General features: G+C 46.9%; 1 protein-coding gene across 5 annotated transcripts; it reads right to left on the bottom strand.

Moving 5' to 3' along the window:
• Positions 1–352: 352 nt before the first annotated feature.
• Positions 353–14,608, bottom strand: SCAND3 (SCAN domain containing 3). 5 transcript variants are annotated; one of them, XM_059399616.1, is made up of 4 exons: positions 14,000–14,608; positions 5,525–5,675; positions 3,554–5,031; positions 353–2,491 (listed from the first exon to the last, which is right to left on the bottom strand). In XM_059399616.1, exons 1-4 carry the CDS (start codon positions 14,417–14,419, stop codon positions 575–577), a joined length of 3,966 nt encoding a protein of 1,321 aa, XP_059255599.1. In that variant the 5' UTR covers positions 14,420–14,608; the 3' UTR covers positions 353–574. The 5 variants fall into 5 exon arrangements, with proteins under 5 accessions (XP_059255599.1, XP_059255603.1, XP_059255600.1 ...); XM_059399620.1 differs by lacking the exons at positions 353–2,491; positions 5,525–5,675 and having other exon boundaries at positions 4,917–5,031; XM_059399617.1 differs by lacking the exons at positions 353–2,491; positions 3,554–5,031 and having other exon boundaries at positions 5,533–5,695.
• Between the last annotated feature and the right edge of the window lie 6 nt (positions 14,609–14,614).

Consider the following 14,614-nt stretch of genomic DNA (forward strand, 5'->3'; position numbering starts at 1 on the left):
AGAGATCCTTACCCAACCTCAGCTCCTCACTGTGGCCCGCTCCCCAACTGTGACGAAATCGGAACGAACCAACGCTGAGTCCAAAGCCATGACACCGTGACGAGGAAGTGCTTCCCCACCTCAGCCACACTAAGTGCACACCTATGGAGGAACCTTCACGTCAGCTTCCCCCAGGACCAGCTGCACAAGCCCGCCCACCCCCCCGGCCCCGACCCTGGCATTCCAAGTCTGATTCCAGCCCCGAGTTCCCTTCCCATCAGTAGGCTGAGACACCATCTCCAAGAAATCACTGCCAGCCTGAAGCTGTCCTACAATCTGAATACCCCGAGGAAACACAACAGTGACAAAGGCGTACGAAAGACAGGACCAAATTTTTTAATAGGAGAAGCAAGAGATTTAAAGTTACATTTTAATAAATATAACAAATGTAAGAAAGAATAAAAAATTATAAAAACTATACATTTAACTGAAAGTGTACATATAGACAATTTATACAGAGAACTGTTATTTTAATCGTAGCTTTTCCTGTTCTGTGATGTGTAGGTGCGTGATCTTCCTGGACACCTTCAAGTTCTTAATGGGATAAATGAGCTTGCTTCTTGCTTGTTAATTTGTCTAACCTCGGCTGGATTGATGACAACGCTACTCTCAGGGGATAATGGATATTTAAACTGTTCCTGTGTTTTGTTTTAATAACGCTTAGAGTAGAGAACCCAGTCTCGCAGAGGGATGTTGAGGGGAACAGAAGGAGGCATTTTAAAGCAACCTCAGCAAGTTCAGGATACTCATTTTTAACTTTTATCCAAAATGAAGCAAGCGATGCTGTATTTTCAAAATTCGTTTTCAATCCTTCATCAGTAGCCAGCTTCAACAAGTTATCCTGGAGGGTTACAGTTAAATTTAAATTATCTTTTGGTGGAAGAAATGGATTTTGGATCCACGAGTTTCCCACACGCGGATCTTCTTTTGAAGGAAAATACAATTCCAAACAATCCAACAGATTCGTAAGATGTTCACTGATCACTTTCCGCAGACGGACAACATCAAGGTCATTACCTACTTCCTGGATTACTGTTGTTAAATTATGGAACATGTCATAACAACCTGCAGAAACTCTGTGTTTCCAGGCTTCTAACTTCTGTTTTTGCCCTTCAATTTTGTCAGCCATTGAAAAACAGGTTGCATTCTTCCCTTGCATGGAAACATTAAGATCATTAAAAATACTGAATATATCAGATAAATAAGCAAGTCTGGCTGTCCAATTCACATCTCTAAAAAGCTGGGACCAAACTGGCTTCTTGCTTTGCAGAAACACTAAGAGTTCATTTCGTATTTCAAACATTCTCGACAGAACCTTTCCCCGAGACAACCACCGCATCTCGGCGTGCAGCAACAGCTGCTTGTGGTCAGCTTCCATGTTGTCGCACAACAGAGAGAACAGTCTGGAATTGAACGCGTTAGACTTGACATAATTCACGATTTTTACCGTGTCAGTGAGCACACTGTTTAGCTCCGCTGACACCTTTCTCATGGCCAGACTTTCTCGATGAATGAAGCAATGTGTTATTTTGCACTCTGGGGCCAGCTCCTTGATCTGGGTCACCACCTCAGAGCACGGCCCTGTCATGGAGGCTGTGCCATCAGAACACACCCCCACACAAAACCTGAACTCCAGACCACACTTGTTGACAACGTAATTCTTCACAGCTTCATACAGCTCCGTGCTAGTCGTGTTTGTCGGTAAAGAGGCTGAAAAGAAGAATTCTTCCTTTATATCATCATCATGTTCGAACCGCACATACACCAGAAGAATGACCGTGTTAGCAGCGTCTCTGCATTCATCGAGCTGCAACGAAAAGTACTTTGCTTCTTTTATTTGCTCTACAAGCTGGTCCTCCATGTCGCTCGCCAGCTCCTGAATGCGCCGGGCTATGGTGTCGTTGGAAAGCGGCACCTGGGCCACCTTCTGGGCTGCGGACTCACCCAGCATCTCCAGGCAGACCTCTCTGATGCAGTCTTTCACCAGCGTCTCTGCGATTGTGTACGGCGTCTTAGACTTGGCCACTGGGAGCGCCACCTTGTAGGACGCCCGCAGAGCACTGATGTTTATGTGAGAAACATTCAGCACCGGCTTCGGCTGGCTCTTTAATTCACTACTCTTTCTCTCAAAGAATTCTTTCGGTTGTGAACTTATCTCTTTATGTTTTGAATACAAGTGCCGCTTCAGCTTTGATGGTTTCATGGCTTCATTGGCAAGGATATCTCCACAAATAATACACTGTGGCTTCAGCACTGCACCATCGATTACAGCTACAAACCCGAACTCAATATACGAGGGGTCATACTTCCGAGTGAAACTTGTGTGAACTCTTCTGGATTTCCCCTGCTCTGGGCGACTTCCATTGTTACCATTTCTCTTACTACGGCTGCTATATTCAGAAAAGGTGTGTTTTTTCTTGACAAAAAAGTCCAGTGAGGCTTGTTTCGCCATCTGGAAATTAGGATTAAAAATAAATAATACAGATTTTACTTTCATCCTTTTTCTGGTAACAAACTACAGATTAAAAACTAGGCTTGATTAAAAACTTAAAAATGGTTTTAAAATTAAGTTACGAAGGTAAATAAAGGTTTACATGATTCCAAGTTATGGCAGACAGACTGGCCATCAGACATCACATGCTGTCACGGTGCCTGACCTTGTGCATCTCCCAGCATGAGGACTGGCCCCAAGAGGTCAGTGACCCCCAAACCCACCCGTGTTCTATTCAAAATCACGAGTTCAGGAATCACCTGCCTGGGTGCTACAGCAACGTCGAATTGTTCTAACTCCTCCTTAATGTACTCACCACTCTGAACTAGGAGAAACCATCTGCAGACCAGAGCTGGTCTGAAGATCACACTCCAGGCACCACGGGCCCAAATCATGGCCAGCCTCCATATCTGGAAACTCTAAACTCCACACACAGTAACTCTACTTTATAAAACCTGCTGATTTCACACACATCTCTTTGGTCTTATCTCACACTCTCCGTTTAAATCTGTAAACAGCGTTTCTCAACACAGACATCTCACAATCTCCTGTCTCATATGATTCCTCACTATCAAACGGATCACCCCTCCCCCTAAATACTTTTTCACTTGCCCTGAGAAGCCCTTTCCTAGCCTCCCTCCCCACCCAAACTCACATACAACTACAACAAAGTCAAGTCCAGTCCCGCTCTTCCCACATTCATCCTCCTGGGGAAACGCACCCTTAGCTTTCCTACCCGCCCCCCCAGGAAATGCCTGATACCAGAAAGAGTAGAGAGATACTATTATAACCCCAGACAACATACAGCGCAGGATTCAAGGTCATAACTTCCAACCTGCAAAAAGGCATTGAGGGGCTGGCGCACTAACAGTAATGGGGTTTCTCTCTCTGGAGAAAACAAAATCAAGTCGGCCACATGGGCTTCAGCGTCTCCAGTGTGCCCAAACACCCTCCCCTGCGAGCATAGGGGCGGTAATGAAGCTCTTCCCTGCCCTGATCTGCTGCAGGTGCTCGGACTCTTACCCAATCTCCGACGTCGTCTGAGGGAAATGGTGTCTCTGATGGCTTCCGCATCTTGAAAGGCTGACCGGTCAAACTTCTCTGGGTCTCGTCATGCTTCCTTTTCATTGTCGTGGTCTCGCAGCAGAGGCTGCACGTCATTCTGTGATGACAGCCCTCGGGGTCCTGCTGGCGGGGCGCTCCGCAGACCGCATGGACGCTTTCATCACACGATACGCAATGATGAGCCCCCGAGCACTCCTTCTCACACACCACACAGGGTACGAATCTTAGTCTGTTTTCGGGAGGCTTCCTCATGGCCCTGGTGGGAGGAGCAGAAAGATGTTCTTCAAGGTCACTGCTGTCCGTGCCAGTCTCCATGTTCTCTTCATGCTGTGCTCCTGCCGCACTTTGTTCGGATCCGTTTTCTGGACTCAGGCTAGCAGGAAGGTCTTCGGGTAACTGGGAATGACACAGGCCTAGTTTAGCTTCAGAGCTCCAGATGCCTTCACGTGGAGTCTGCTGCATGCCTCGGTGATAGGGCTGATTCTGGGTCATCTGAATGAACCACAAAAATTCAGCCCAGTGTGATGACTGGTGAGTTTGCATCCGGGAGAGAATCCTAGTTTGGATATCCTCGTTAGTTTGATTCACAGAACTTTGGCTTTGACAGGGTAGAGGCTTCCCATGGACAATTTTTAATTCCGGCCAAATATTACTGAGTTCACTGACAACCTGGCTTGAAAATTCCCTCCCATTGTCAGACTGTAGGACACTGGGTGCTCCAATAATTGTAAAAATATCTAAAAGAGCATGTGCAACTTCCTTAGGCTTTTTAGATTTTAGTGGCCGCAAGAAACTCAACTTTGTACAAAGGTCTTGATAATGCATAATAAATTTATACTCCCCATCGGGATTCAACTGCATGTCTATAAGATCCACTTGGCATCTCGAATTCACTTCCTTCATTGGCTTAGATGTGAGAACTTTCTTGAGTTTCGCGTTCTTCTGCCGGCACGCTCCGCAGAGTGTCAGGTATAGCATTATGACTTCCTTTGTGACGTTCCCGTATTTCGCTTGTAACTCTTTCTCCATGCGGGTGCGCCCGCCGTGTCCAGTGCGGAGATGGGTATCGTGCAGAATGTCAAATAACTCCTCGCTGTGTAAGTAATACCGCACCTTGTCTGTTTCCCCATTTGCGGCCTCAATCAGCTTCTCATTTCCTTGTACGAGGACCACATCAAATCTAGCTAAGCGGCGGTAGTCTACAGATTCCTTTCTGGACTTCACTTTTGCCTCTTTCACTTCCCTTATTAACTGACAGTACTTTGCTTTAGAAAATATCTTGGTATTATTACTTTTGTTTTCCAGTAACACTGCTAAGCTTCTGAAGAACTTCTCTCTCATGTTTTCTGGTTCGATTTCTGGTTCATTAGTGTCTAAACGACTGGAGTTATCATCACCCATGCTTTGAGACATCATGGAAAGCCACAAGAATGACCCTACAATATAAAGAAAAAACCTGTTAGAATACTTGGGAATATAATTTGAAATATATATACTGCCCAAGTAGCCACTAGAGTCTGGGGTAGAGAGAGAGGCTACGAGCACAAAAGTAGGGGGAATGCGGTTTTGGTTAGAGTCCAGCCTTGGAGGAACAGAAGGTAAATGAGGAACCCCTGCCAGGAACAGACAGTTGTGACAGAGTCAAGAGCAGAAAGCCACGATGTGATTTTCCAGAGCAGTACCTGGGATTAGCCTGAAGTAAAGCACTGTTTTATGTAAAATAAGAAGTAAATTGATGTTATTTATTTACTAACAAAAAAAGACTTTTTTTTTTTTTTTTGGGCTAGAAAAGCCTCAGCAATACAGCAATGGATTTTTAAAAGATTTATTTATTTGAATGGGAGAAAAAGAGAGAGCGAGCGAGCCCACAAGAGCCGGGGGAGGGGCAGAGAGAGAAGCAGACTCCCCGCTGAGTAGGGAGCTCCTCACCACTGTCCTGCGGTGACTGGTGTGGCTCTGGAGAGTCACATTCCATTCTGTCTTCGACGCACTGGAGCTGGGCACCAAAGGACTCCTTCGCAGTCTCCGTAGGAGTCATTTCCTGCACAGGAATTTCTGGCCCATCTGTGCTCTGTGGGGCCTGAGGACAAACAGGTACATCTGGAAATTAATATATGTGATCACTGCACAAACCTCGGAACATTCTTCTACTGAAATAGAACATAAGAAGAAAAAAGTCTTCACTGGATTCTTAAGAGGAATCAAAGAAGGAACAAGAAGAGAGAAAAATCCTGGGACTGACAAAGCCAGAGCTATACAACAGCAACCGTCCCCACTGGACAGAAGTTGCTACTCATCCCGGTGGTTTCTGTTGGGGGATGACAACAGAAACTCATGAAAGGAATCCTCCCCAAATCGTGATAATTAAAAGCAAGCTGTAAATGGATTTCAGTGTGCGCAATTAAAAATAAATATTTGAGGTGAGGCTATGCAAGTTACCTACGAGTTACTGATGAGCTTCAACCCAAAAAGGAATCTGCCAGTTGTTTTAGAATAAATGTGGAAAACACTACCCCAGCGTATGGATGGGGAAAGAAGCCAATCATTTTGGATCACTGGGTTGGGTGAAAAAGAAAACATTATCTTCTCCTTACACTAATCATCTCATATATGGTTTGTAAATAAATTTCCCTAACTGTCCCCAAAATACATTTTATGGTTTTTTTTTTAACTCTGTGAAGCAATATTTATATATTGGTTTTGGTTATTGTATCTTTTGGTTCTTTTAATCTAAAATAGTTTCCTGCCTTTTTATGACATTCAATTTTTGAAAAGTCAGAGCCAGTTATGTCACAGAATCTCCACATTAGGGATCTGTCTTACTCTTCCTTCGCACGTGGACTCTGGTGGGCGATTTCCGGAAGAATACTAGGTAAGTGCTGTGTGCTGCTGCAGCGTGTCATGTGTGCACACCGTCGAGTTACTGCATTATGGATAATGGGGACCTTGGTCACTTAGCTCAGGTAGTGGCCTCCAGCTCTATCCATTCACGTCTCCCACTGTAATCAGTAAGTCAGCTGTGGGGTCATAGTGTAGAACTATGTAAATAGCTATTCCCCAACGGTTTTAGCATTCTCTGGTAATTCTGGTCCATTTTTATACTGGGGGTTGCAAAATGGTGACTGCTGCCTTTACAATTCCTTCTACATTTACTAGCTAGCAATCTTCTATAAAGAGGTTTCTGTCTGTCTGTCTTTCTCTGTCAGGGAGGGAGAGCAGGCGTGCGCACTGCATGGGGCAGGGGAGAGGGAGGGAGAACCTTCGGCAGGCTCCATGCTCAGAGCAGAGCCTGTGGGGGGTAGGGGGGAGGCCTTCATCTCATGACCCTAAGGTCAGTCATGATCTGAGCCAAAAGCACGAGTTGGACGCTTACCCAACGGAGCCGCCCAGGTGCCCCGTCTCTCATCTTAAACATCCGTGCAGACTTACTTTGTGGCCCACTGCATCCTCATTCGCGTTGACCTTAAATTGTCTCCCACTCAGCTCCCCATGTCCCGCTCATCAGGGTCCTGCATCCTTGGCACATGACCCCACTCCTGTTTCCAGCACATCTGTGCTTTCCAGAACAACACACATACAGGCCACACGGCATTTCCCCGGTCCTGGATCTAGTTTCAACTGTCTCCCCAAGGAGGCTCGATTCATTTCTGAGCAACAGTGCTGGTAACAGGCTGAGCAGCAGCAGGGCTCACTGTTCCGGTGCACCACCCCCTCCCGGCCCTGCAGCGGACAGAGCGGTTAAGGGCATATGTAGGTTATCATGAATTCAATTCCATTTCAACACCACACTTCAGCTTTCCATATTCCATTTTAACATATTCTTCTCCCACAGTGAAACAAAAACCACCCAGTTCAATCCACTGCTTGCATCTACTTATTTACTGTGACCTACAATAAGCACAGAAGTTTCAGAATTACAGTGCTTTGTGTTGTAGAAGACTCCCAACGACACCCCTACAAAATCACTCTGGGGCTTTCTGTGCCCACACACAGTACTGCACTAAGAGCACATAGTCAGAACACAGTGCCCAAGTCCCCTGAGTTACTGTTTTGCTGTTAGTTATTAATTTGATACACAGTTGAGTGTATCTGTTTCTGTGTTTGTTTAATCATTTTGAATGTAACATTGCTTATTAAATATTTAAAACACATGCTATGGGAAAAATCAAAATATATATTCAGAGAAGTCTTGCTCCTATACTACTCCACCCCCACTCCCATAAGAAGCCATTTTTGGGGATACCTTGCGGGCTCAGTCAGTTAAGCATCTGCCTTCAGCTCAGGTCATGATCCCAGGGGCCTGGGATCGAGTCCCACATAGGTTCCCTGCTCAACGTGCAGCCTGCTTCTCCCTCTGCCTGCTGTTCCCCCTGCTTGTGCATGTGTGTGCTCATTCGCTCACTCTCTCTCTCTCACAAATAAATAAAAGTCTTTAAAAAAAATAAAACAGAGCAAGAATGAAAGTTACTTTAAAAAAAAAAAAAAAAAGGCAAGCTGTCATCTCCCTAAGCAGAGAAACTCTCGTTTGTATCTACCTAATAGACCTCACAGTGACAAGAACACAGAACAGGCCGCTCGGCCTCTCGGGGGGGGGCGCTCCTTTCAGCGGCGGCGGCCTGAACGTGCACCGCATGTTCCTGCCAAGCCTGCTTTCTCACACAACAGCCTTGCGGAAGCCCCAGTGCGATCGACGCAAGCATCCACAGGCTGCCTCACCAAATGTTCTTGAGGCCAAAACAAAGACAACATCCGCTCTATCGGAACGGAGCCCTGTGTGGGGACCTCACCAATCCGCGCTCTGCCGTACACCGGTGTGTTACCCACGCTCTGCACCTCACCTGCAAAACCGAAGGAAAAGCCAGCTCCTCCTTTGGGGGGGCATCTGCAAACTCGGTTAATTCTGAACATTTCCCTCCCCAGGTCTTCCCTTTACAAAAAGAATTCCTCAGTCTCATGACCCATGAAACTAAAAGTGTGCATTTAGTCAAATACCCTAGACCATCGTACAGGAGACATCACGATGGGATAAAAATCTTTAAATTAATACAATTTTTAAAGATTTATTTCAGAGAAAGAGCGCACGCACGTGATGGGGGAGGGGCAGAGGGAGAGAGACTCTCCAGCAGCCTGTACACTCCGCGCGGGCCCACATGGCGCTTGACCTCAGCATCCAGAGGTCAAGGGTCAGCTGTTCAGCCACCTCGTAATTAATACAGTTTTTAGTTGGAGTATTACATGCTTAGGAAAACAGAGAGCTCATAAGCGTAGAGCTGGATGATCTACCACAAAGTAAACCACCTAGAACACAATCAGCCTCTCAGAAGGCTACCTGTGCCACACCCTCTCCCCCCAAAGTAAGTCCTACTCTGACACGGATCCCCACAGACGCATTTTGCTTTCTGCACTTTATATCAACAAAATCATACAACGTGCATTTATTTTTGTTGGCTTCTTTGTTCAACATCATGTTTGTGAAACGTATCCACACTGTCGAACGTAGTCGTCCATTTATTTTCACAGTTGTATAGTATCCGACGGTACAAACACACTGTAACTACGTTCCCCCGCCCCATTTCTAGTAATCATTTCAGTTGTTCAGAGTCTCTGGCAATTATAATGATGCTGCTACGACCATTATTTTACATGTCTTCGAAAGTGTCTCTTGTAGACACATACCTGGGACTAGGTTTGTTAGGTCAGAACATGGTTACACGCAGTAGGTATTTCCAAAGTGATCAAAACAACTTATCCTACCAGGACATAAGCATTCGGAAAGTGGCTCAACGTCCTTACCAAAATTTGGTCACATCAGCACTTTTAATCCAAGCTGGTTGGAATAAAGTGGTACCACACGTTGTTTTAATTTGCATTTTTCTGATTGGTAAGATTGAATCATTGCTTTACACTTTTACTGGCTAGTTATCCTTTTTTTGTGCAATGCATGTTCGAGTATTTTGTTGATTTTTTAATTGGGGCACGTGTCCTTTTGCTTACTGATTTGCAGTACATTATACACTCAGATACGAGGTTTCTACATGCAGTCCGTCTGGATCTGGCAGACGGAAAACGTAAGGCTGGAGGATCTTACTGTTTAGAATTGATGCTTTCATGGACGTCTGACCTTGTGCTGAGATTTTCAATGCTACAGTGTAAAGATACATATAAAATTTTTATATAACATTACATTCACTTTACTAGGTATTAGTGGTATCTCATCATTTCCTATGCTAACATAGGAACAACGTTAGGAACTATGCTAACATAGTCCATACCAACATTCAGACATCAGCTAGTGAGATGTTATGCTTTAAAATGTACAGATTACAACTTTATATTCATCAGCAATCACCATGAATAGAAACACTTTTGTTTCTAATATTGTCATCCTAGTATCTCAAAATTCATCAACTGAAGAAGTTTCTGAGATGGCTCCAGATGCCCCATTTATGTTTAAAACAGAAGTGGGAAAATACAGAACTGAACACATCTGCCACATTTTATAAGAAAAGTAAAAGACTTCCCAGAAACTCCCAGAATGCATGCTTATTCCCCGCCGCCCCCCCGCAACCCCGGCCAGAGCTAAGCAGCACAGCCAACTCAAGTACAAGGAAATCCAGAAAAGCATTTAGGAAGGGACACTGCTGCCATGGGCAGAATCACTGTGTCTTAAGGAGGGCAGACACAGGGGCCTCCGTCCGAGAGCAGAGCGCTCCTATGGAAGTACCGTAAGCAAAATGGCACACAACAGTCCCTCTGCTTTGTCAGCTCGCCCAGGGCCGCTTCGCCTCTGAAAGGACTGCATTCGCTCCTGTTTTCTCACCAGAAGAAATCCAAAGAGGATTTTCATTTTTGTGAAAAGGAGCCATTCCTGTACTAATGCAAGTTTTGTAAAATCAAGTGGCGTCAAGGGGGCAGAGAGAAACCTTCTGAAGCAGGGACACCTGTGTCCAGCGGGCAGCCAAACATGCCTGCAACGCTGGACAGCCAAACATGCCTGCAACGGTGACATTTCCCCCTCCTCCAGAAATCACACAGGAACAAGAAAAATGAAAAACATGTATGCAAATGCAATATTCTGTAAGAGTAGGGAGATACCTATAATCCTGAATAGTATGAAAAGTTACCAAATGTGAACATTTCCCAGAACTGACCGAGCACCAAGGCCTACCACGGCTACATTTTTCAACAAAGCGAAAAGAGGAAAATTCTACAGTAACAGGCCATCTTACAGGAAAAACTAATATGGCTTATTTGAAACAAAGGGAGAAGATATGCAGGCTACAGGTAAGAGACTGCTTAGACAGGCATCTACCGCAGAATATGTGAACGCATGAGAAAACATGCATTCTGCAAAGCTGCACAGAAAATAACAAGGTTTATGGAGAAAATAAAGTTGCCGGACAGACCACTGAACATCTAGACAACTTTGTCACCAGAGCACCTGTACAACGATAGTAATCCTAGTAAAAATAAAAGCATTAAAAACATAGTCGAAAAGACATTGTAAAGAATGGCTACATTTCCTGCAGGACTTTGCCTGACGAAGGGGAAGCTACCGTGTCGGAAAGAGGTGTGGGGACAGCGTGCAGCGGGGGCAGAGACACGGCTTTCGGAAGTCCAACTGGGGAAGCCTTTGCTCGTTTGCCAAATGTGCTGATTTCAGAAGATACACAGAAACAGTCCTGGCTCGTTGCCTTGTTTTCACGTCTCGGGCACTGACTGACAAGCAGATACCCAGTCTGTGCTGCTTAAACATTTTCTGTCGTTCATAAACCACAGCTCCTATGGCTCCAAATCGGAGCTTGCACAGAAGTGCGAAGCCCGTGTGATCCGCATTGTCCTTGGCCAGCTGCCACGCCCGCTCCATCGCCGGAAGCAGAAAGTGATGGAGCCACGAACGACTTCCACACCTCCCTTTTGTGGCCCGTGACCAAGCGCGGCAGCCCCCACAGAACAAGGGCTTCCACATGGGACCGCCGCAGCACCCCGTACCTTCACTCATCAGATGAGCAGCCTCCGCCAGAGCGACACAGCTGTGCTTTGCTTTGGGAAAGCTCTTGGGAAGCTCACAGCTCTTGAGAAGGCTCACGGCCTCTGGAATCACGAACTGAATCAGGGAGAACTTCATGCTACCCTGCAAGCAAGCAGGCTTTTGTGATGTCATTCCAAACCTCTCCAATAATCTCAAGGGCAAGTTTAATGTTGAACTGATTCCAGAATGAAAAAACTGTGTATGCATTTCACCCCCTTGTAGGTGCAAGAAACATCTTGAATATTCTCTTTAAGCAAAAAGCCTTAAAGGCTGAGCTCACACCCTGATCAAGGGGCTAGAGTACCAAAGTTGTATTAGGAAGGGAAAAGAGAATTTTAATATTTGAAGAAAGCTCAGGATTTGTTGGAGGATGGCTTGGATGGCTTATAATTTCCTGAATCAAAAGAATTTTGAAACATAATTTTTTTTTCCTCTTGTAGTTACTTTTTTAAACCATCTACAAAACATCACCTGGAAGACCATAAGTATCTACACTGTCAGGCAGCCTCTCTTGCTACGGCTACAGGAGGCTCGTCTTCGCGACTCCTTTCAAAGCTCGTGCGCGGGCAGTGTGCTCACGGCAAGCTTCAGCTTTACAACCCCACCGGCATTTGAACCCAACATCACACCAGCTGATCTCTGTGGCCTTCAGCCCTCAACAGTGCGTTTCTTCCTTCGGGACACAGGCTCTCGAGGGAATCCACTTCCAATAGAGACTGGTTTCCTTAAAGTTAAAAATCTCATCTTGGGTACAGCCTTCTTCATCAGTCAACTTTCTTAATACCGGGGAACCGTCTACACTTCTCCCACATGCACTCACAGCCGCACCGAGAGCTTAACGTGGCGGAAGGCATGGCGGTTCCTGAAGTCACAGAACAGACACTGCTTCTTCCAGATGAAGGCACTTCTGCAGGAGTTCCAGCTTTTTTAAAGGTCTTTTCTTAAGGTCTTCATCAACCGCTAAGGCCTTCTTTGTTCTGAGAAAGGCTGCCTCTGACTGCCGCTGTGTCTGGTACTCAATCCACACACCTGACAGGGCTCCTGTCTTCCATTTCCTCACGGTCGTTCTAGCAAACTCTGTAGCACTGGCCGGTTCCAGCGAGGTGACTGCCCTTTTCTTCCCAGCACTGCCTCTGACTCCTTTATGCCACCTGCATGCACGATCAATGTCACGGGTTTTTCCCTTTTCTTTTCAAAGCGCTTTGTAATTCTGAGCTTTCCTGCGGTTAAGCTTTTCTTCTGTTACGCTCACTAGCAGAAATTTTATCACCAACACCCTCCTGAGGCACCTGTAAACCCCCGTGCCTGCTCATTTTCTGGAACACAAAAAAGTTTAACAAAAAATGCAGGAAGACGGGAGGGAACCATGCAAATAAGCATTTCCGAAACCGAGAGTACAGCTGTGAGAGCCTAGAGGAAGGGTGTGGAGGACAGTGGGCCCTTGGCATGGTGCTGTTGGCCTTCACAATGGGCTGCATTCCACTATCTTCAGGTGCTCTTACCCAGCGGCCCAAAACATGCACTTGCTGGTAAAATTCGTGTACTAGTCAGCACGACGTCTTCATCACATGGACTCATGTTCCCATGTGTTGGTCTCGTATGAAAGCTTTGCATTTCCGAGAAGCGAACTGTAGCGCTTCCGACTGTGCACATGAAATGTTCACCTTCCAAGGGCTCAGATCAGTGCATGGACAGTATCACTAGAGACACGTCCGAGGGTCTGGCAATACCCATAATGGTCTACGATTACGGTCCTAAAAGGAAGGCATATTCTCTTAGAAATAACCTCTAGTGTGATGGGGAAAGACCAAACGCTGAGTTCAACACACTTCGTATGCCAACTACTCCACGTACTGGGAAGTATCTAGAAAATGATGCCATGAGTCTCTCTGTTGTACTGATGAACACACTGAAGCCCAGAGAAGGTGTGACAGGTCCAAGGTGACACCGCTCGTTATATGGAACCTATTATGGAACCCAAATCTCCTCATTCACCGTTTCTGGACAATTCTATTACATTTGGCTGCTTCTCTACTTGTCTCTCCTAGAGGGTATTCCTCACATTCTTTTACTGCTTCGTTTTCATATACAGCTAGGGTGTGGGCACCATAAGAGCTCACTATAAGAGATTAAAGCTCACAGTCACTAAAAATACACTGCCTACTGGTAAGCAGTAGATCAGGGTTCGGGTCTGGTTACATATCTGGATCAGCTATCACTTACATCTACACTGTTATCCACGAGGGCCAATGTATTCCTCGGCACCAGTGACCAGGATAATGCACCCATCTGAGTGAAGCTGACCACGCGACTCCCCCTTGGACCCGCACACTCCAACTCTCCGGGGAAGCTGGGGCCCGGCCATCTCTCACCTGATGTCGAGGCTCGTCCAGCTCCCTCTCCAGGTCCTCCAGCGCGGCCACCGCCTGCTCCCCGCTCTCCGGCTGCTGCTCCCGCACCCAGGCCTGCAGCTCCTCGGGCAGGATGGTCAGGAACTGCTCCAGCACCAGCAGCTCCACGATCTGCTCCTTGCTGTGCGTCTCGGGCCGCAGCCAGCGTCGGCAGAGCTCCCGCAGCCGGCTCAGCGCCTCGCGGGGCCCCGGGGTCTCCTGGTAGCAGAACTGCCGGAAGCGCAGGCGGCAGAGCTCCCGGGTGAGAGTCACATTCTCGTGCAGGCAGGACTCCTGATCCCAAACGTGGTCCTCCTCTTTAACCTTCACTCTGATAATCTCCCCACGCTCCGCCGCAGCCCGGCCAGCCAGGCCCGGGAGAACCCCGGAGGCCGTGGCCATCCCGAGACCTCGCAGCACAGCGGGCAGCTCACCGCCCCGGAGTCTCACCGCACGCGGGATCTCACCGCCCCGGGGTCCGACGGGTGCGCACGCGGGGTCTCACCGCCCCGGGGTCTCACCGCACGCGGGATCTCACCGCCCCGGGGTCCGACGGGTGCGCACGCGGGGTCTCACCGCCCCGGGGTCTCACCGCAC

The sequence above is a fragment of the Mustela nigripes genome, chromosome 5, assembly GCF_022355385.1.
Source record: "Mustela nigripes isolate SB6536 chromosome 5, MUSNIG.SB6536, whole genome shotgun sequence".
Classification (NCBI taxonomy): domain Eukaryota; kingdom Metazoa; phylum Chordata; class Mammalia; order Carnivora; family Mustelidae; genus Mustela; species Mustela nigripes.

Bases quoted from the DNA above. Each gene is read 5' to 3' on its own strand.
- SCAND3 (XM_059399616.1), bottom strand. From the start codon at position 14,419: ATGGCCACGGCCTCCGGGGTTCTCCCGGGCCTGGCTGGCCGGGCTGCG. The intron at 5,676-13,999 runs GTGAGAGATGGC...GTTTGTCCTCAG, and splicing joins TGGACGAGCCTCGACATCAG to GCCCCACAGAGCACAGATGG. The intron at 2,492-3,553 runs GTAAGAGTCCGA...CCTAATTTCCAG, and splicing joins CAGACGACGTCGGAGATTGG to ATGGCGAAACAAGCCTCACT.